The 21,081-nt window shown below is 42.3% G+C and overlaps 1 protein-coding gene across 1 annotated transcript in view; it reads left to right on the top strand.

Annotated features, from left to right (window-relative positions):
• LOC121629242 (sodium channel protein type 4 subunit alpha-like) overlaps nucleotides 1–21,081 on the top strand; it is a 265,035-nt gene that overhangs the window by 46,382 nt on the left and 197,572 nt on the right. The window contains exons 2-3 of the mRNA XM_041968881.1: nucleotides 19,426–19,590; nucleotides 19,707–19,850. Of these exons, the coding sequence (XP_041824815.1) occupies nucleotides 19,468–19,590; nucleotides 19,707–19,850 (267 nt within the window). The 5' untranslated portion in view covers nucleotides 19,426–19,467. The remainder of the gene's footprint in view (nucleotides 1–19,425; nucleotides 19,591–19,706; nucleotides 19,851–21,081) is intronic.

Genomic DNA, 21,081 nt, shown 5'->3' with positions numbered 1-21,081 from the left:
ATAGTTCACACACAATCGCATACAAACACACACATACACACAAAGCGCATGTACCCTCCCCCCACCCGCCCAGACCCCAGTCTGTACTGAACTCCCATCCCTAGGTACCGTCTCTGAACTGAATCTAAGTATAAAAATATCGATCGAATGAAAACATCTGGCTGATGCTCTGAGGAAACGGGATCTTGGGGATCCAGTCACACTGGAAGCCAGCTCACCCATGACCACATAGGGCGCCACCACAGGAACCACCCAGGTCAGGGCAGGCTGAGGTCCACACCACATCCACAGGGCTGCAGTGCAGAACTGAAACAATGAGTTTGAGAGAGTAGATTTATATGTTACCATCACTAAGCCTTAAAACGTGACATCCCACAGTTGAAGGACGGGTCCAGAAATAATGGGGAAACCACCCTATCATGCCTTACAGGTCTTTCCTACACCGGAAAAGGCTGGTCAGTGCCTTGCCCAGCCTTACTGTCCAGGCCAATACAGAGAGTCCAACAAACCAAGCCAGCTTTCAGGGGGGAGTGTGAAGGAGTGTGCAGGATATAATGACAGTTACACATCTTACAAAATTGCACAAGTGTTCCCTTCGTTATGTCTCCCAAAAGACTTTGTGATTGCAGAGACATACTCTTTACATTAGGGGTGTGCAACTTTTAATCAGAGGCCTAAATAATAAGCACAAAGATCAAAGGATTCAAATAAAATAACCTTAAATAGAAATGAAGTCTGGAGAAAGCAAAATATCTTTAAAATAATTTGAAAAGGATAGTTTATTTTTCTCTTGCATGAAGTTTAAATCTTCCTTTCACAGTGCCGAGTCAGCACACGAGAAGCTGCAGCGTGTCATGTGACTTCAGTTCCCGGCGCTTTCAAGTAGGAATTTATCAGCTGACATGTTAATGAATCAGCTCGGTGCGACAAGGTGTACGTCATGCTCGGGAAATGTTTTATGTCGGTTAATAAAAGTGCCTGTACAAGACACATTCATGTTTATATTACAGGACAGGTAATGGGGAAAGGAGGAAGATGAAATATGCTGGAAGTTAATCAGAGGTTTTGTACAGCTGATGCTTTTTGGAGTTTACATATTTGTGCTTCAAGATGGCTTTCTGGATGCATATCGGCATGTGTGTTTCTCCCCTTCCTGAGGAGCAATAGTTTACACAGTGTGCCATCTTTGTCTGTGTTGTGTGATTCAGGAACATAGCCAGTCTCACCCCCTTACTGCCTCTTTACTTCCTCACTGTCTGTAGTTAGAATCCCTCTGTTGCACCTATCTTTGAATTCTGGATCAAGGCAGCTGACTACTGAAGTGTAAGCAGTGGTGAAAATACAAAAGATGGAAGATGGATGTTAATAGTAGTGATTGACAGTGAAAGGCAAGAATGTTTTATGCTGTGTCCAGACTGCCAAAAGATGGAGAAATGAATCCTATGAGATGTTGACCTGTTCTGTTTAAGTAAAACTGTTTTGATTGCAGAACTTTATAAGAGGTCATATGAGCAATCAGTGGGTTCATGTTTTAGCTGGATTTATATTCGCGTGTCGTCTGCGTACAGTTGGGTCGGCGTAGCTGACGTTGGTGAAATGTACTCTTGCACTCAAGCAAAGGGTTACGGTGTTGTGTTGCAGTTTCTTTTGGCACAAATTCTGCAAGAAGCTCCAAAAAAAATCACAAACAGACCAATCACAAGGGAGTACTTCCGTTTAACTGTGCTGCAAGCAGGGGTGCACGGCTGGTCTGGAAGAGGTGTGTGTCGAGCCTCCGCAGAGCACACAGCGGTGAAACCATAATAAGATTCAAGATTCAAGTGTTTATTGTCATTTTCCCAGTAAGGAAACAAGTTTCCCACAACAATGAAATTCTTACTTTGCCGACCGCACTGAATGCCATAAAGAATATTAAATAGAAGAAAACAGCTTAAAGACTAGATAGAAGATAAAGATAAGACACAAAATAAACTCTGAGTAAATAATCTATGTACATAAATGTGCCGTGTGTTACATAAGCTGTTGTCCCACATTCAACAATGAATGATTCAGAGTTAGAACTCAGAATTAAATCCTTAGAGGAGCTTACCATGTCTCCCCAGAAGAACACACACTAAATGCTATAAGGAAAGCTAAACTTGAACTTAATGAAATACTAGATATAAAGACGCAGTTCTTGGTGCAAAGACTTCGCTTGGAGAATTTTGAGCATGGCAACAAATCTGGAAGATTCCTGGCTAATCAGTTAAAAACAAATAAGGAGAAAACAACCATCTCCTCTGTCAGAGATCCAGAAGGAAACATCAGCCACGACCCTGACAAGATAAATAACACTTTAAAGAATTCTAAAAAAAAAATTATATGCATCACAACTAACTACAACAGATGACAATATTGATAAATTTCTTAGTAACATCAACCTTCCACAATTAAAACATGAAGATAAAATGGTCTTGGATTCCCCCCTTTCAGTCGGCGAACTCCAAAAAGCTCTCCAGCATATGCCCAACAATAAAGCTCCAGGTCCTGATGGTTACCCAGCAGAATTCTACAAAGAATTCTGGACAATGCTGGCACCCACTTTCTACAATATGATATTAGAAATAAAGGAAAAACAAAAAATACCTTCAAATATGAACCTAGCCAATATTACTCTACTATTAAAACCAGGTAAAGACCCGACACTTCCATCCAGTTACCGTCCAATTTCATTAATAAATGTAGATCTCAAAATAATTAGCAAAGCTTTGGCCAGAAGAATAGAAAAAATAACCCCTCTAATAATACATCCTGACCAAACAGGCTTTATTAAAGGTAGACATTCCTCTACTAACATGTGTAGATTAATTAACATCATAGATTATTCTACTCTACATAATCTGGAATCCACAGTAATTTCTTTAGACGCAGAAAAAGCGTTTGACCGAGTAAACTGGAAATTTTTATTTGCAACGTTAAACAAATTTGGGTTTGGGTCATCTTTCATAGATTGGATAAAAATATTATATAACAACCCAAATGCATGTGTGAAGACCAATGATCAAACCTCTCCAAGCTTCTGTTTGCAGAGAGGAACCAGACAGGGCTGCCCGCTTTCTCCATCACTCTTTGCTATTTTTATTGAACCCCTAGCTGCTGCCATAAGACAAAATAAAGAGATTAAAGGAATCCATGCCAAAAATATAGAACACAAGATAAGTCTTTATGCTGATGACGTATTACTTTTCCTCCAGAACTCACCGATGTCTCTCCCCCAGACAATCACACTTATTAACACATTCTCATTAATATCTGACTACTCTATTAACTGGTCTAAGACTATTATTATGCCCATCAACTGTGACCTACAAAACATACCCAATACTACAATACAGTCTGGAAACATTAGATATCTGGGCATAAACATTTCCCCCAGGTTATCAGAACTCACAAAGCTAAATTATGTCCAGCTACTTAAAGCAATAGAGGATGATCTCTCACGGTGGAGGCGCTTACCCATATCACTCATGGGGGGGGGTTGCCACAGTTAAAATGATGGTTCTATCTAAAGTAAACTACCTGTTTTCAATGATACCCACTAAACCATCCTCCAGCTGGTTTAAGTCACTGGACTCACATATATCTAAATTTTTATGGAAAAATAAGCCATCACGTATCAGTCTAAAAACTTTACAACAGACTAAAGATAGAGGCGGATTGGAGCTACCCGACTTTAATCATGTTTTCTTAGCTAACAAGCTGCAGTATATCTCCAAATGGCTTAAACCTAGCAGTCTGGATGAATCATGGTTAGATGTAGAGCAAGCATTGTGTGAGGATCTGTTTATCTCTGACCTGCCATTCATCAGCTCAACCATCAAAACACATAAGTGTTTTAAAAGCATCAATATCAGTTCCTCTTTAGTGGCTTGGTGGGATTTTCTAAAAATAACCAAATCCTCACTTTTTCCATGTAAGTTTACACCCCTCTGGAACAACCCTGACATCCTGCAAAACAAAAACTTATCAATTTTACTCAATGGAAAAATAAAGGAATAAAACAGTTAGAACATAGAAAATGGAAACTTCTTATCATTTAATATTCTCACTTCACAATATGGAATCAGTAGCAAAACATTTTTAGAATATCATCAGCTTAAATCTATTATATGTAAAAAATATACCATTAATCAATTAAACTTAGAGCTACCTGATAGGGTGGCAGAATTCATTAATCTCAATGCCCCAAAGCTATTATCAAAAACATATAGACTATTATCCAAACTAGAAGACTCAATCTGTCTTCTAACTTCAAAATGGGAGGGCGACTTATCCAGTAACTTTAATAAAGATAAATGGTCACAAATATGTTTAAACACCTTTAAAATGACTAAAAATTCAAATATGCAACTAATACAATTCAAAATTCTGCATAGAACTCATTATACAGGACAAAGGATGTTCAGAATGGGTCTGTCACAATCAAACATCTGCACACACTGCAATGAAAACACACCTGACAACTACCTCCATGCCTTGTGGTCCTGCACACATGTCCGCAGGTTCTGGCATCAGGTATGTGTGGACATGTCAACATGGTTTAAATGTAATATTCCTACAATCCCCACACTATGTCTACTAGGTGACTTGGGTGACATTGATATGGCAATTAACTCTGCACACATGATACGCACAGCATTATGCATCGCAAAGAAAACTATCACTGTGAACTGGAAAAACAAAAATAATCTGTGTATTCAGCAGTTTAGGAATCTCTTAGTTGACCACATCAGTAGTGAGACAATGTCTGCCTCCTCAAAGAACTATTTGGCTGAATCTCATTCCTTCTGGTCCCCTGTGCTTAGTTCCATCACTTAGTGTAGGTGGAGGACTGTGACCTCGTTGCTGTTGGTGTTTGGGACATGGCCGGGAGTGACTGGTGGTTCCGGGTTCTTTGTGGTTGCCCGTGGTGCGGGACCGGGCTGCTCTGCGGTGGGGGTGGCTCTGGATCTGGCCCCGTCGAGGGCTGTGGGGGCCAGCGGTTGGAGTCGCCTCATGGCGGGGGGTGAGGCCACTGGTGGAGCCTGGGTTGGTGGGCGTCGGTCCTGGGCCAGGCGGCCGCGCTATTCCGGGGCGGACTGGGCGGGGGTTCCGGGCTCTGGTGCCCTGGGGTGGTCCTCCTCCCTCCAGGGTGGTGGGCTCCGTATGTGCCAGGGGTCTGGGCCTGCCCGGATGTGCTGCCGTGGTGTGGGTTGGTGCATGCCCTGGTGTCTGGTTGACACCCTGGGACCCAGGGTATGGCCCGGGGGCAGGGGGGGTGTGGGGGTTTGAGGGAGGGCTGAGTGGGATTCGGGGGATTATAGGGGGAGGTGCTGGGGTGTGAGACAGGGATGCTTGTATGTTGTGTGTGTCTATACTTTGAATGATGTTTGTGTGGATGGGGGGGTATGTTTGTGTGCGTATGCATGTGTTAGGATGAGTGGGGGTGTGTCTGGGGAGTGAGAGTGGGATGGTTGGATGCTGTGTGAGTGTTTATATTTTTTGGGTGGGGCTGAGAGGGCATACATGAGTTAGGATGAGCAGGAGTGTGCAAGGAAATAGGTGTGTGCATGTGTTTCTGTGTGTGGTTGGGGCGGGGTTAAGTGCACTTGTGGGGGGGAGCCTGGGCGGGCCTGGGGGTGGTGGGCCGTGGGTCTGCCGCTGTCCCCATCCTCTCATTCCCCGTTAGGGGTGTGGGAGGGTGGGTATTTTCTGGGGTGGGTGACGGCTCACTGGCTGCGGTCCCTGGGTGGCCCGGTCGTGGGGGGGCGGCCTCTCCTGGCCTGTCTTGCCCTTGGGGGCCTCCTGGGGAGCAGGGGTGCCTAATGCCACTAAAGGCTCATCATCCGGAGGGAAGTTTGCTTCCCTCTGGACGTACATCCCCGGACACCTCTTACTTCCCGTTCTCTCTGTCTCACACACACACACGTAGGGAGTTGGGAGGCGTGGAGCCATGCGGGGTGGAACGGAGGAGACCATTCAGTGGTCTCCTTGGATGCACCCCATGGCGACTCGCCTCTCAGTTTTAATTGCACCGAAACACCAAAACACAAGAAACACAACACACAAACAACACCTGGGGGGCATGGTATGCGGTGCATGGCAGGCTCATTGCAGTCACTGCCCCTCAATTTTAATTGCACACAACAACCACTACATAAACAGTCAGGAGCGGGGAGGGAGAGGGTATTTCGGACCTCTCACACCCCTGCTCCCCCTGTGTGTGGCTGGGGGCGGGCGGGGGGTTGCCCCGGGGCCGGGTTCCGGGGTGGTTGTGCTGGTGGGCTGCTGGCTCTGTGGGGGTTGAGTCAAGGGGCGGTGCTTGGGGCTCGCTGTCCGCTGGTCCGCCTGGGGTGTCCCCCACGGGGCAATGATGGGTGGGTTGTGTGTGGCGTGGCTGTGTGGTGGTGGGTGGTTGTGGGTGCGGCGCGGCGCGGGGGAGGGTGTGAGTGTGGGGTTATGTGGGGTGCAGACTGGAGTAGGTGGGGAGTGGGGGGAGGGGGCCGATAGCACTCTGGTTCCCGGGGTGTGCGGCTGGAACAACGGGGTGTGTGCTGGCCTGCGCCGGGTGGCTGTCTGGGGGGGCCTGGTCCTCCTAGGCATGTTGCGGGCCCTCTGCCTTTGGGGGGTGGGGTGGCTGCCTCTGGGCTCCTGGGGCCCTGGGCCCTTCACTTGGGCTGCCCTGGGTGGCCGGTCCCTGGCGGGGCCGGCGGCTGCTGATCTTGGGGCTCTTCCTGGGGCTCTCCTCTGCCGCCCTTCGAGTGGGGCTGGAGTCGTCTTTGTGGTGGGGTGGCTTGGGTTGGTGCTCCGGGTCTGCTGCTGAGGGCCCGGCCCAGGCCCTGGTCTGCCTCTGGCCTCCGTGGAGGCGTGGTCGCATTTGCATGATCTCACTCACCACTCTTCATCACTGATCACTCCTTGTTTGTCATGCTCTGCATGCTGACACAGTCACTGAGTTGTCCAGTGGGTTTTTATACTAAGCGATAATTATTAATTTTTTTTTTTTTTTTTTTTTTTTTTTTTTCCTGTGAGTTAGTATCTGGTCGCTGTTATGTCTTTTTGATTTGGTTATTATTTAAAAACTCTTAATGACTGGCAGCCCTGTTTTTTTTTTTTTTTCTGTGTGTGTGTTTCTGCTTTTGTAAACGTAGGAAATTTTCTGGTGTGTTCATGTACAGGTGGAACAGTTTGTTGTCTGGTGATGGTGTCGATTGAAGGGTCGTTTCCTTCTGTCCTTGATCTTTTTGTCTCCTTTCTTCTTTCCCTTTTGCTCTTTTCGCTATTTTTCATCTTTTTCTTTCCCCTCCGGTCAGGTCCAGCAAGATTACATAGATTCCGTGATTCAAAGTAAATAAATTAATCAATGAATCATATTATCAAGAGGAGCCTTACCCATAGGCCTCCCCTTGGCAAAGCAAATTTGTTCAACACGATACAGCAAACAGATTATCATTTTGCTGCTATGATGCTGGACAGGACAAGTTAAAAAAAAAACAAAAACAAAAAAAAAAAAAACAATGAATGATCAGCTGTGAGATGTATGTGTAATATATGTTATAAGTAATAAGACACTTGAACAGTAAACAACATTTACTGTGGTTGATAATATAAAGTCAGGGTGCAGGTACAGGCCGTTGTTACAGACTATCAGCTGTTCAGGAGCCTGACGGCTGAGGGAAAGAAAGACTTTCTGAGTCTGGTTGTCCTGCATTTCAGACTCCTGGATCTCCTGCCTGAGGGGAGGAGAGTGAACGGTCCATGTTGGGGGCGGGTGGGGTCTCTGGTGATGGACTCTGTGCTGGTAGATTCTCTGCAGAGGGGACAGTGGAGTCCTGGTGATCCTGGACCAGTCTTCACTGCTCTCAGCAGGCGTTTGCTGCCGTACCACACGGTGATGCAGCTGGTCAGGATGGACTCAACCACACAGCTGGAGAAGTTTCTGAGGATCTTTGGTGACATGCCCACCTTCCTCAGCCTCCTCAGGAAGTCCAGCCGCTGCTGAGCTCTCTTCACCAGCTGTGTGGTGGTGAGTGTCCAGGTGAGGTCCTCGCTGATGTGGACCCAGATATTTACAGCTGCTCACCCTCTCCACTTCCAGCCCACGGATAAGCAGCGCTGTTGCTGAGGGTTCATCTCCTTCCTCATGTCCAATATCATCTCCTTGGTCTTGTCCGTGTTGAAGGTGAGGTCTTTGTCCTCCCACAATGTCACCAGAGAGGCCACCTCCCTCCTGTAGGCATCTTCGTCCTCGCCAGGAAGTGTCTTATCACAGCGGTGTCGTCATGGTCATCCCCCACCAGCTCACCCACAAACGGTTTTCCCTGGGACTACACCCCATCCCCTGGGACTGGCTCCAGGATTTTCTGACTGGCAGGCCTCAGTCGGTCAGGATTGGGAACAGGACTTCAGCCAGCATAATCACAAACACTGTAGTCAATAAAGAGCATCCTGATGTAGGAGTCTTTATCCTCTAGGTGTGAGAGGGAGATGTGCAGTGTCTGAGGTGGACCTGTTGGACTCATGTGAATTTCCTGCACCAGTCGTATCACTCTGACAACACATGTGAGTTCTAAAGATGAATCTTTGCAGACAAAATACACTAAACATTACATGTAATTTTACTGATAAAGGAATTTACAACTTTATTTATGTATGCACAACTTTAGGTAAATATGCATGCATGGTTACTTGTATTTACACGTCATAACTGACATTTTTTTCTTTATAATGTACAAGAAACAAAAACAAACAACAAAAAAGAACGAAGCTCAGTACAACTTATATCTATACAATAAGCACGAGTTTATATTAGTGTTATAAAAAAAATTGAGCCTCAGATAGTAATTGATTCTGAAATTAAGTACTGAGTTAGTTAATAAGTCAATAAGCATGGTCACCAATACCCAAGAATTATTGTAGTGCATTATTTTATTATTATTGTGTCCACCAGGGGGAAGAAGACTGTTTACAACATTGTTTTAACCCTTTGGTGCATAATTTTCCACAACAGAGGACACATATTTAAAGGCTGTTTTTTAATGTATGCATGGGTGTGGATCGTACGTTAGCAACTTCATTGGAAATTAGTGAGTCACCAATCCGCTGCCACGTATAAAGAATAACTACATTTGATATAGTATATATACATACATTGTAATTACCAAGTTTGCCTCAGTGATAAACAGGACAAAAAAATGATCCAGATGTTTTTATAGAAAATTTATATTGTATTAATATGACAAGATATTATTTTATAAATATTTTTATAGATCAAATAGAAAAATCAATACACTGAGTAAAAGGTAAAATAAGATAAAAAAAAAACAGAAAAACATCAACGTGCATGTCTGTACAAGTAAAATATTTTATTTAAAAAAATGTGGTACTGTTTTGTAATAATTCATGCACCAAAGGTTCAAGCAAAGTTTTTACCATAAAATGATGCAAAAGGTCTCAGAAACTGTATCAAACATGATACATCCGGCATTATAGGGTTAAATGCCACAGGTTCACAGAAAGGACCTCTCCCACTTTCAATAAGTGTGTTTACATTGTGTGGAGCTGACAAAGATTCCAGATTGACAACCCACACACAGGCCAGCCTGGGTCATGTGACCTGCGCTACTAGCAACAGCGGCCGCCGCACTCAGCGCAGAGGTTGAGGAAAAAGGCTTTTTGCCGTCTAAGCGACTTCAAATGTCTGACTTCCCACTCTTGTGAACACTTTATATATTCCATCTCTTATTTTACTTTTAACCGACTTAACCTTGCGCTCCAACTCCTTCTCACCACTCATCATCTGCTTTGTTGTCTCATACGCTGTCGTCTGTGAGTCAGTCTGGATGTGTGCAGGAGGCGGGAAATGGTGTTTTTTTGGTTGGACTGCCGCTCCCGCCCGAGGAGGTAGTATAATCACGATCACAAGATTTGTGGACATACTGTACTGATAAACATCACAGAGGCACTACTAAGATGACCACAGCTGCTTGTTTCTTTGTCAAACTGCTGCTGCATTGTGAGAAAAGTTGTAGTATTGCAGCATGCAGCAGGGACATCACCAAGCACGCAAATGCAACACAAAACAAAATTTATTAAAACCTAAAACTCCAGTGTTGTGGCACAGGAGAAGCAAGAAATGATTCAAAGACAAAAGGAGTAAGAAAACAAGAAGAATCATAATTAAAAGCTCTGCACAACATGTGATCTGAGAATCTGCATGTAATTTGATGTTTGTTTTCTGGAGCAGAAGGAAGGCTGCACAGTTTCATTAGACAGTATGTCTGTGTTTTATCAGAGAATTCATGTGTTTTGATGGTAAAATCAGCAAATCATGAATTCATGAAAGTGTTAAGTGTTAGAAGATGATGCAGTGGGTTTGCTGATAGGGTCACATGAACATGCATCCTGGGTCTTAGAGCAGAAGATGGCTGCGAAGTGAAGGAAAGTAGCAGGTAAAACAGGAAAGAAGGAGATGGGTTGGACGTGATATAAGAAATACAGCCAAATAATGACAACTGAAGAAAAAAGGAGTAAAAGAGGGTTAGAAAAATAGAGAGAGGCTAATAAGAGATAAGGAAATGGAAAAGAATAAAAACAAAAGAAACTACGGGTGCACAGAGGTGCATAACTAGAGGATTATGTCCAGAGACAGATTAGGTAAAGAAGATTTTAGACAAGTGAGAGAGATGATAAAAGAAAAAGGACTTAAGAATGACAGAAAACGGACATGATTGAAACCAAAACATGCAGTCTGGTAAAAACAGAGTTTTGGATATCTGTGTCTCTGTGTCAGCTGTAGTTCATTCATCTGTGGTGTCTTGAAGTTAGTAAAAGTCCAAGTAAAAAGCTTGTTTGATGGGTCACTGCGAACTGTCTGCAGGGCTGGATGTGTCTTTAAAATAAAGTCTGAAAAGACTTGCAGGAAGCTGCATGAGTCAGCGCGCCAGCGGTTTCTGTCAACTCCTGACTCAACTGAGCATCACGAGTCATTAAAAACACCAGTTTGACACTTTTCATTTACAAATGGTTTAAATTGAGTGTAATGTGATTAGATTTATGACTGGTGTTCGTGTGCATCTGTCTCTGTGAGAACATTTGGTCTGGATCTGACATCACTTCTGACCTGTTTTTACAATTATGGTCAATGACTTTCTGTCATTTTCACCCATTTACATGTTTTCTAAGCACATGTCACTTGTTTCTCAGTGTTTCTCAGACTTTAGATCTTGGCTATGATGTTTAAATGGTCATAATAAAAATCCCCTTTGTGTTCATAAGACGCAGGATAATGTACACATCTCTCCACAATAATATGAAGCCAGTAAGGATAAAGATTTTGTCTGTACAAGTGAGGCCTTCTGTTGTTATGCCTCTAATGCATGCATGCATGTTGTATGCTTTACTTGGTCATATTATTTCTTTATGTTTAATTTTCAAAGCTCTTGTAGGTCTGAGTTGGCCTGTTTTTGGGACGTCTGTGTGCTTGTTAGCCCATTAATGCACATTTTCATACACTACTTCATGTCAATTTTATCAACATTTGGAGGCATGGTCAGTGTGATTTTTTAAGTGAAAGTCAACTTCAGGTGGAAAGAACGTAATCACTCTTAGCTGAATCTTTAAGGACTCCAGCTGCCATTCTTTAAATCAGCTGTGAGACTTTAGTGAGCCATTTGGACACCCAGCAAAGAAGACAGTCCAGCCCTGATGTGAGAAACAAATTAAACGGTTTCTGAGCTTCACTTCAGGATTAAATGCTCCTAATTTTAGAATTTAGCACTGCAGCATTCAACGGTTTAGAAACCAAACTTTAAACGTTTGTTTCCAGTCAGGAATGATCACTTAACTGCTGCATTTTCTTTTACAACACCGCGCCACTCACCAGCAACTGGATATCAACATATTGACCATTTTGGATGAGCACTGTAGCTGGTTCAGCAAAGACACCTAAGAGGACAATATTATAAAAAGAGAGAAATAGAAAGAGAGGAAGGGGCAAAGCATGAGATAAGACAAGAGTCAACATCTGTCTGACTTTTACTGGGTGGAGAGATCTCAGAGAAGAGACAGGATGCAAGATAGATTCTGAGTAAAGGTCCATTTATGCTTGATGCAGACAGTTTCGTCCATCTCCTACATCGGTTGGGTGCCTAATTTCATCTATATTCATGGAGCTTAGCTATGCATCGCTTGACGAACCTAACATTAAGTCTCCCAGAGTCACTCTAACATCATGACAGAAGCTACATTTCTGTTCCCCTACATCCCGCACCATCTTTATTTCAAGTGAACTGGTCACGTGACCTCCACATCAGGTGACGTGTAAATGCAGAAACAGGGTTTCCATTGCACTTTTGTGATGTATATCAGCACGTCTGAAAAACCACCTCATGAGAGCATAAAAACTCTTTAGCCATATTTGGGATGTTTTTCAAAAACAGTTTTTTATTGCGATATTTAGGTTTTCTGCAATGCGGTTGATTTAAACAAATAAATCCCAGTGCAGACTTCTCTGATATATCAACATTACATCATAGCTGGTGACGCGGGCAACAAGCCACCAGGTGAGGAAGGGTCTCACATGACATGACACCATGGCTGATGAGGCATTTATATTGGAGGTGGAAAGTCGCCATTTTGTATGAAAGCTCACATTCATATTATAAAGACGTGACTATAAAGCATGTGAGACCCGGTCAGACTGGCCAAATAAACTTTTGCTGGTTTATTGTTTGCTTTAAATGCCCATAAGTGCACCGTCTCTTGCGTGATGTTGCAATCCTCACGGGATTGAATGAACTGGAGAATTCGGCTGCAGCAGACGCTTTGAAACGCTCCTGGTGTGAAGGTACAGGCAGAAAGCTCCGTGTAGCCCTGCGGTGCTTTCGTGATGCTGGAACCTATAAAAGAGGCTGAAAAATTAATTCTGTGTGGTTCAAGGCCGAAATCATCACAATTTCTGCTGCGGCTGCTTCTCCTAAATGTAAATATACCTGTTAAATATTTTATACCTCAATTTTAGTTTTCAATTTGAAGTCCTCAAAATCATAGAAAATAGAATAAATATGTGTTGGGACATCATTATATATATTTATTTATATTACATTATTTTAACAATTATATTCATATTATTTCATTTCTGGTTTTTTAATCCAGCTAACATGTCGGAGCATCTCATATTGATCAGCGGGACTTTAACATGTTTAATATAGTGAAGTCTTGATGAATCCGGTGGAATAAAAACTATTGTGTACGTGACTAAGTGTCGCAGCAGATGAAAACCAGGACCCAAGGCCTCATCAGTTGCTACTGTACTTGATGTGTGTGTGTGTGTGTGCTTGACTGAGTGGATGACAGCTTTTGATAAGAATGGAAAACAGAGCTAGATTTTCTTTTGATGTGGACTCACACACTCGGCTCGATCGCTCTCTCACACACACACATGCATACTCCAGAAATCAGATTTGGGAGCTGTGAAGAATAAATGCATGAAGGCTTGAAAAATGAGGCCTGTCTAATCATTCAATTAGGATCCAAGGCAGATGGCCTGGACACACACACACACGCACACACACACACACACACACACACACACACACACACACACACACACACACACACACACACACACACACACCCACACACACACACACACACACAGACCTGTTACACACTTTCAGTCTTCCTCTGTTCAGACTTTGTTCTCAGTGATCCTGTAGTCTCTCTGTCAGTGTACTCTACACTCGATTGTTTCTCAGCGTGAAAGAGACAGCCTACACTTCATTACCTGGCATCCCATAATAATCTGATAGTAAACATGGCTACAGCAGCAAGAGAAATGAAGAGATGTTCTTAAACTACATGAAGTAATTTATGGATTTTGGTCTCTTTTGGAAACTTTTATGAAAAAAACGACCTGTTTCTACATGTTGTGTTTTAAAGTTACACGAGCAGAAGCAGAACCACCTTCTCAGAATTTCATCTATTCGATGCATCATTCTTCCACAAGCTCATTTACACCTCCTGTTAACATGGATTCAAGCTTCTGTAGCCTCAATGCGTCAAAAGCTAGAAATGCTGCTAACATTAACAAACTGAACTGATGGGAATAAATGGGAGATTAGATACAGCTGTCAGCTCACTGCACATTTATAAAACTAAAACAACTTTTTGTAGTCTAAATGTTTTAATAAGAAAAGACTTTATTGATCCCACAATGGGGAAATTTGCATGCTCCAGCAGCAAGGACAAAGGACAGTCCCAGGTAGAAAGAAGACACACAGGTCAGCGTTGGTTTGGTTCACACCTGTCCTGCTCATTCCTCTCTGACTGACAACGGCCGGCGTCGCAGAACGTCTGCAGATGACAGAGGAGGAGGAACTTTTATTTTCCTGCTTATTTAGTGCAACTGAATCAATGTTGGCTCAGTCAGTGAGAAACAGGGGGGTACCATCTTAGCTTAACTCACGATTTGATTACGATTCAGCGTGCTTTGATTCGATTATTAAACGATCATCAGGATTTTCAGTGCAACTTTTTTCCTCATTCAGGGTTTTTCTCCTCACTCTGTGGCTACTTTGCACTTTTAAATCCATTCAGTGCCCATTAATTCAAGTAACCAAACAAACTTATCGCCATTATCTTTTATTTATGTCAAACCATGAGTAAATCCAACACATATATTTTTCATATAATGTTCACATTTTCCCGTGGAATCTCCAGGAAACGTGTTGCAACAGTGAGGAGCAACAACAGCTTTTAACATACGTGCTGATGCATGTTTGAAGAATTAGCATTATATTTTATTTGGCTTTAAACAACTTACATATGAAGTAAGTCTTGTCCTGATCTTGTCTCTTCTCATGTTGTTAAAGAAAACAGGTATTTACCCACAATATTACTTTTACCTGAGGTTTTCTTCTACTCGTGTTCTTTTACCCGGATCACAGATGACAGGAAAACTTCTCTCAAGATCACAAAATTTATTAATTACAGTTGATATGAGGAATGTGCGGTACAGAGCTCTGGATCCTTCCGTCTAAGTTTTCCTTTTCGCTGGTTACAGAGAAAAAGGAGTTCTACTGTTCGGCACCCAGATAAAACTCCCGCTAAGCTCCTGGACCCAGTTTTAGTCTCTCCTAAGCTAGACAGTGATTGGACGCTGTCTCTAACTTAGTCAGCTGTGACTGGCAGGTCCCATCCTGGCATCCGCCCCGTCTCGTACAGGTTTCCTGTTTTTCTGCAAATCAGAGTCACATGCACACAGAGACGCAAAGTTCAGACTTTCTGTTTCATCCTAAACTATTTTCACTTCTTAGAAATTCCCATGTTACAAGAATACAACATGACCTCTTGTACAGACACAAACACTCAAACCTCGAGTCACTTTCACTTCTTTTTCTAATGATTCAGTGCTCGTCACCTTTTGATGCCCTGTACAAGCAGCCCAAGACAACTCTGCAATTAGATGTTTTATTAAGGTTATATACATGTTATTCATTCAAAGACAAATTAAAATAATATCTAACAATGTCCACAAAAACCAAACTGTGTCCAAACGCTAGCCTTCAGACTCGAGTCCATGTCTGCTAGTCTGCTAGTTTTTTTTCTTATAAACATAATTAAAGATGCCTAACTGAGCTAGTTTCTGCTTTCTTTTATTTTCCAGTGTCCCCATAAAACTATAGAAAACTATAGACTCCCATCTGCACAGAAACGTTCTGCCCTGGTCTGGACCAGTTTTCTTTTAGCCAATCAGTTCTCTTCAAAGTGGAAAAGAAAACACCAGGATGCAGATGGTGAGAGCATCTCTCCTCCCTGTTGTTTGAAGGCTTTTTGCTTTTTCTGATGTGCGTCCAAATGAGAGACACAAGGCCAGGCTGATACCCAACAAAGGTTGGGTTATAAAGTAATGCTGAATTTTTATATATATATTCTAAGAACGTAAGACAAAAAAGAAAAAAAAAGAAAAAAAAGACCACACCACACTGGGACAAACATGAATCAGTTGTATTGGTCCACACAACAAAAGGTTGCGGCCTTACAACAGAGGCATTTTTCTGACTGGCTGACCTTCTGGGATCCAGCTGCTGGAATCACGTGTTGACTTGTGAAGATGCTGACATGATAGCATGAAGACTCTTGCTGCTGACTTCCACTGAAACACTTATCAATGGGTAGGAGGGTTCGACAGATTAAACTGTGGCTTTCATGACAGCTTTCCCACGATGGCTAGAGATTAAAGTTTAAAGTGAACATTGTAAAGGCTTCCACATTTTATCAACACATGTCCATTCTTCGTCTTAAATTGTGACTCTCGCTGCTCTCCACGTGGACACATCACTTTTTTAATGTATAAGTATTTTTAAACAAACCTTTTTCTAATTTGAATAGTCAAAAATCTGCTGCAGCAGAAAAAATGTCAGAAGAATCGATCTGCAAACTGTAATTTAAGTGATGGTGAATTTTCTGACAGATTTGCTTCCTGACTGGCAGCAGTGATTGTTTTTTCTGGATTACAGCTTTTTCTGTTGGTTAATGATTGTAATTCGTCATGTGAGAAATATGTGGCTCTACATCCGTCTTTATGACGCCGCTAACACCATGGCTGTGACGTGTTTATCGATGGGACCTGGTTTTTTGTTGCACTACTGAACTTTGGCAGATTTCCTCAGTAAGCATCCCCCAACGACGGCTAACTCAGCATCCATCTTGCATCCTGTCTCTTCTCTGAGCTCCCTCCAGCAAGTAAAAGTCAGTCTGATCTTGGCTCTTGCCTTATCTCCTGCTCTGTCTCCTTTATCTTTTTTTCGCTTCCTCAAATAATGTCCTCTTCGGCCGTAGTGGGGGTTCAAGATATTGATATCCAGTTGCTAGCATGGCTCCAGGAATAAACATAATAAATGTCACTGTTCCATGTAAAAAACCAGAAACACATTTTTTAAGGTCAGACAGTTATATTGTGCTACTTTAAGCTCTCGTTGGGCTTTTGCTTTGTTTGTTCTGTGTCGTTTCTATGTTTCTATACAGTCTTGTCTCTCAGTCTTCATCTATTCCCCTTTAATTTCCCCTCCTGACATGAATTTATCTAATTTTCTTTTTTTCTTGTAGCTTCAGTTTGCTTTCCTGTATTTTCAGAGCTGTGGGGGTGGAATCCTTGTACTAAGCTTGCATTTGTTTGCCATGGTTGCCTTCGTTGTTGTGCATCTGGATCCTCCTTCAGATTTATTCAGGAGAAACAGCAGCTTTTCAGTTTGATCAGCTTCTCCTGACCTAATAAGATAAAGTATGTTTGATTAATGTGAAAAACCATGAATTAACCCCTGAAGTGCTGCGTTAATGCTTGAATGTGGCTTGTGCTTTAATAATCAATAATGTTTGAAAATAGTTTTGTAAATATTAACACGTGTCTCATGGATTGTTTTCACTCAAGGAAAGATGAGTTTGATTCCACTCAACCTCAAGAGTAAAACTTAGGTCCACTGCTTGTGTTAAAACCGACTGGAAACTGGGAAAACCCACTTTATGAAAGTGATTTTGGGCACCAAACTTCAAGTGATGGAAGGAAAGTGCTGCATACAGCTACAGTAGATGGACATGCTGTATGAACGGCTGAGTCGGGGCAGGAGGATGCAGATGTGATTGAGCTCCATCAGGTGGATCACAAAGGTTTTCAGGCTGATTGCTGCAGTCTGAAATGGTCTGAACAGCGGTTTAATGTTGAGTGAGGTGAGACTGTGGGTCATCCTGAGCAGCAGGCCTTCTCAGAGGATGCAATCATCCTGCGAGTGAAGATGCCGTTCAATCAAGATTACGTCTTACTACTCCAGGCACTCAAAATCAGATGCTCCTCATCTTATGACTCTAGCATTCAAAATATAGTCAACAGGTGTTTGAACAGTCTGACATCAGATTATAGATAAAGGGGAAGACTGGCGGTATTTGATCCAGCGTCTGTCAAACACAGAGCTTCACGATGATCTGCGACTGAATCTGTGGCTGAAACGGAGCATGGAGCATCACATTGTGCTGCTGAAATTGTTGGGTTTTTCAGTGAAGAGGGAATTTTCACGAGTCCAGTCATGCATCTTTTTTGTTGCATATTGAGGTTAACGTTAAAGTTCACATTATACAAGGCTCCGTAACACAAACACTGAAAACAAACCAGCTTTTGTTTTATCTGCTCAAAGCAGAGGTGGCTCTAGAAAACCTTTAACAGGGGGCCATGCAAGGGCCCAAACTGAAACAAGGGTGGAACATGTAGATGAGACCTTAAAAATAAATGAGTACATTTATTTACTCATTTGTGGTGTCAGTGTAACCAAAAACATTTAATTAAAAAATATTTTTGTCACAACAAATAAGTCAACTTTATTCATTTAAAATAAATAATTTAGCCCTTTTTTCAGTTTTGTTACTGTAGACGAACTGTTCCTGGATCAAATGGTCTATAAATTGAATTTACTGTAAAAGACGAGCTCGGCCACAGACCACGGCTTTTTAATTAAGGTTGGGAGTTTTTTTTAAAAAGTAATATATATTTATATATATATATATCTTCTGTTTCTTTTTCTTTTATGTATGAATTTAAATATATAAACTAGCCTTGCCTAAAACCTGTCTTAATATTTTAAGACACTACTGCAGCCCCAAACTACCAGAACTAAATGCTACTAACAAGCCAAACGGTTCTTCTCCTCTTGATTCATGATTTCCAGCATGATTTGGAGTTTTGATTCATCTGACATCAGGAGATTTTTCTTTAACCCAGATTTGTGGATGTCACGGGGAACTGTGTTCAGAGATTTCTGGAAGTGTCCTTGCACTGTGATGATGGTGTTGATGAAATTATTTTCGGTAAATAAAATGATAATCAAAGTCTTTGTATTTTTAAAATGAGGAACATTATAAAAAAATACACAGTTTTCTGACTGCTGAACCTTTACTGCTGAGACTCTACTTCTTGAAGGTGCTCTGTTAATAGCCAATAGTGCTACTGACCTGATAATAATTAACCTAAACTTAAAACATGTTCCATTTTAGTACTGTCTAATTTTCCAGCATTTTGTTGCCCTCCCAACCTTTTCGAGACGTGTTGCTGCCATCAGGTTCAAGATGAGCCAAGAGTTTTTCATGAAATATTAATATGTGTCACTCAATATTTTCCAAGATTTTCTATGCTCTAAAACAACTTTATTGCAGCATCGTAGTTGCAAATAGTATTTTTATGATGGTACAATGCCTCTTGATACTTCTATCCTGATACCTCCAAATGTGCAGCTTGGTACCTTGCTGGGAAGCATGATGGGTAATGTAGTGAAGACTGGAGTTGACCCACCAGCAGATTAAATTGATACTAAATGCAGGAAATGCTTTAATGTGTCATTGTTTTCCCTGGTGTGTGTGCAGCTGGTATACTGGGCCAGTCAGCAGCAGGATCAGGATGAGAAGATGGCTGGCTGTGTGTTTCCAATGGGACCAGAGAGCTTTCAGCGCTTCACGCCGGACTCCCTGGCGGCCATCGAGCAGCGCATCGCCCAGGAGAAGGCCCGACGCAAAAAACATTATCAGGAGGTATGAACACATTCGAGAAACACAACCAGGAAGCAGAAAAGGAAGCAGGAAGAGGTGGATAAGACCATAAAAGATGTGAGATTTCAGATGTTTATTGTACAGTGTGTGTGTTTCAGGACCTGGGCGACGTGGAGCTCCCCCGGCCCCGGCCCGACCTGGAAGCAGGGAAACAGCTGCCACGCATCTTCGCTGACATCCCATCTCATCTGGTGGGCGTTCCCCTGGAAGACATCGACCCTTATTACTTCAAAGACAAGAGGGTAGGCTGCCGTGTGTGTGTGTGTGTGTGTGTGTGTGTGTGTGTGTGTGTGTGTGTGTGTGTGTGTGTGTTTGTACATGCGTGTGTGAAGATTTCTGGAAATACCTCCTCTTTTCTGGCAAAGAATCCATGTAGGATAAATTAATTCTTCGTCAGCTTCATTCACAGAAAGCTTGGGAAGACTGATTGAGTGTGTGTGTGTGTGTGTGTGTGCTGGATGGCTCATGCTGTGGGGGAATATTTTTATACCTAGAGAACTTTTTTCCTATTTGGAGACAACAATAACCTCCAAGAGCCAGTGTAAGGGCACGTTTTGGAGCCTCAGTTGAAGTAAAGCTCAAATATTGTATACTGTCACATAAAGATAAAAAAATAAACAAGGAACATGATAATTTGATATGACGTTATAAGGCAACAATAGGGGCATTAAATAAGAATAAAAGTAATAGAATCAATGAAAAGCAAGCTGGGTGGCCCTGTCATCTTTAGTTTGTAGTTTGTTTGAGTAATGATTCACCTCTGGCTCTCAGGTTGTGTTCAGCTTGATCGAGTATCAGGAGGTCAGTCATGTCTTCAGGGGTTAATCTGCTACGAGCTTAACAAGTCATTAAATTCTTAAAAAACACTCTAAAATGGACTGCTGGTCCCATTTGTGAGCCTCTCTGAGGATTAAGGCTAGATTCTGATCAAATCCTTTTGGAATCAATAAACTATTGTTTAACTGAACATCATCCATCATTGCAGCCTGCAGCTATAGCTGTGACTATAATCATGTACTAACCCTGTTGTTTAAAGGGCCAATAAATGAAAAGTGGTGTGCTGCTGTGCGCTGTCTGTAATGAGCCACACCTCCCTCCACCTCTTCCCTGACTCGTCTTGTTCACAAAGAGCAAACACACTGAACAAAACAACATTTAGTGAAACATGTCGAAGTAACTTAAAACATGTATGTTGTTACTGTCCAGGAGAAGAGCTAGCTTCCAGTCAAACTGTAGCTTCATTAGCTCTCGCAGTGCTTTCCTCTTTGAAAACACAAGGCCGATGTTGATCCGGGTTATCCAGGTTTCTCTATCCGACAACTTCTACGTCAACCATAGTTGTTTTTTTTTTTTTGTCTTTTTTTTTTGGGTAATATCAGTTCCTGGTCATCTTTCAGTCAATGTTTTGTTCTGCTCTCCACCATTTTGCTCCAAAAATATGCACTGCCATTGGCTGAAGCCTTTTACAGGGAG

This window comes from Melanotaenia boesemani, chromosome 18 (genome assembly GCF_017639745.1).
Source record: "Melanotaenia boesemani isolate fMelBoe1 chromosome 18, fMelBoe1.pri, whole genome shotgun sequence".
In the NCBI taxonomy this organism is placed as follows: domain Eukaryota; kingdom Metazoa; phylum Chordata; class Actinopteri; order Atheriniformes; family Melanotaeniidae; genus Melanotaenia; species Melanotaenia boesemani.
Note: the sequence above shows the minus strand (reverse complement) of the source record. Positions and strands in the feature narration are given on the sequence as shown.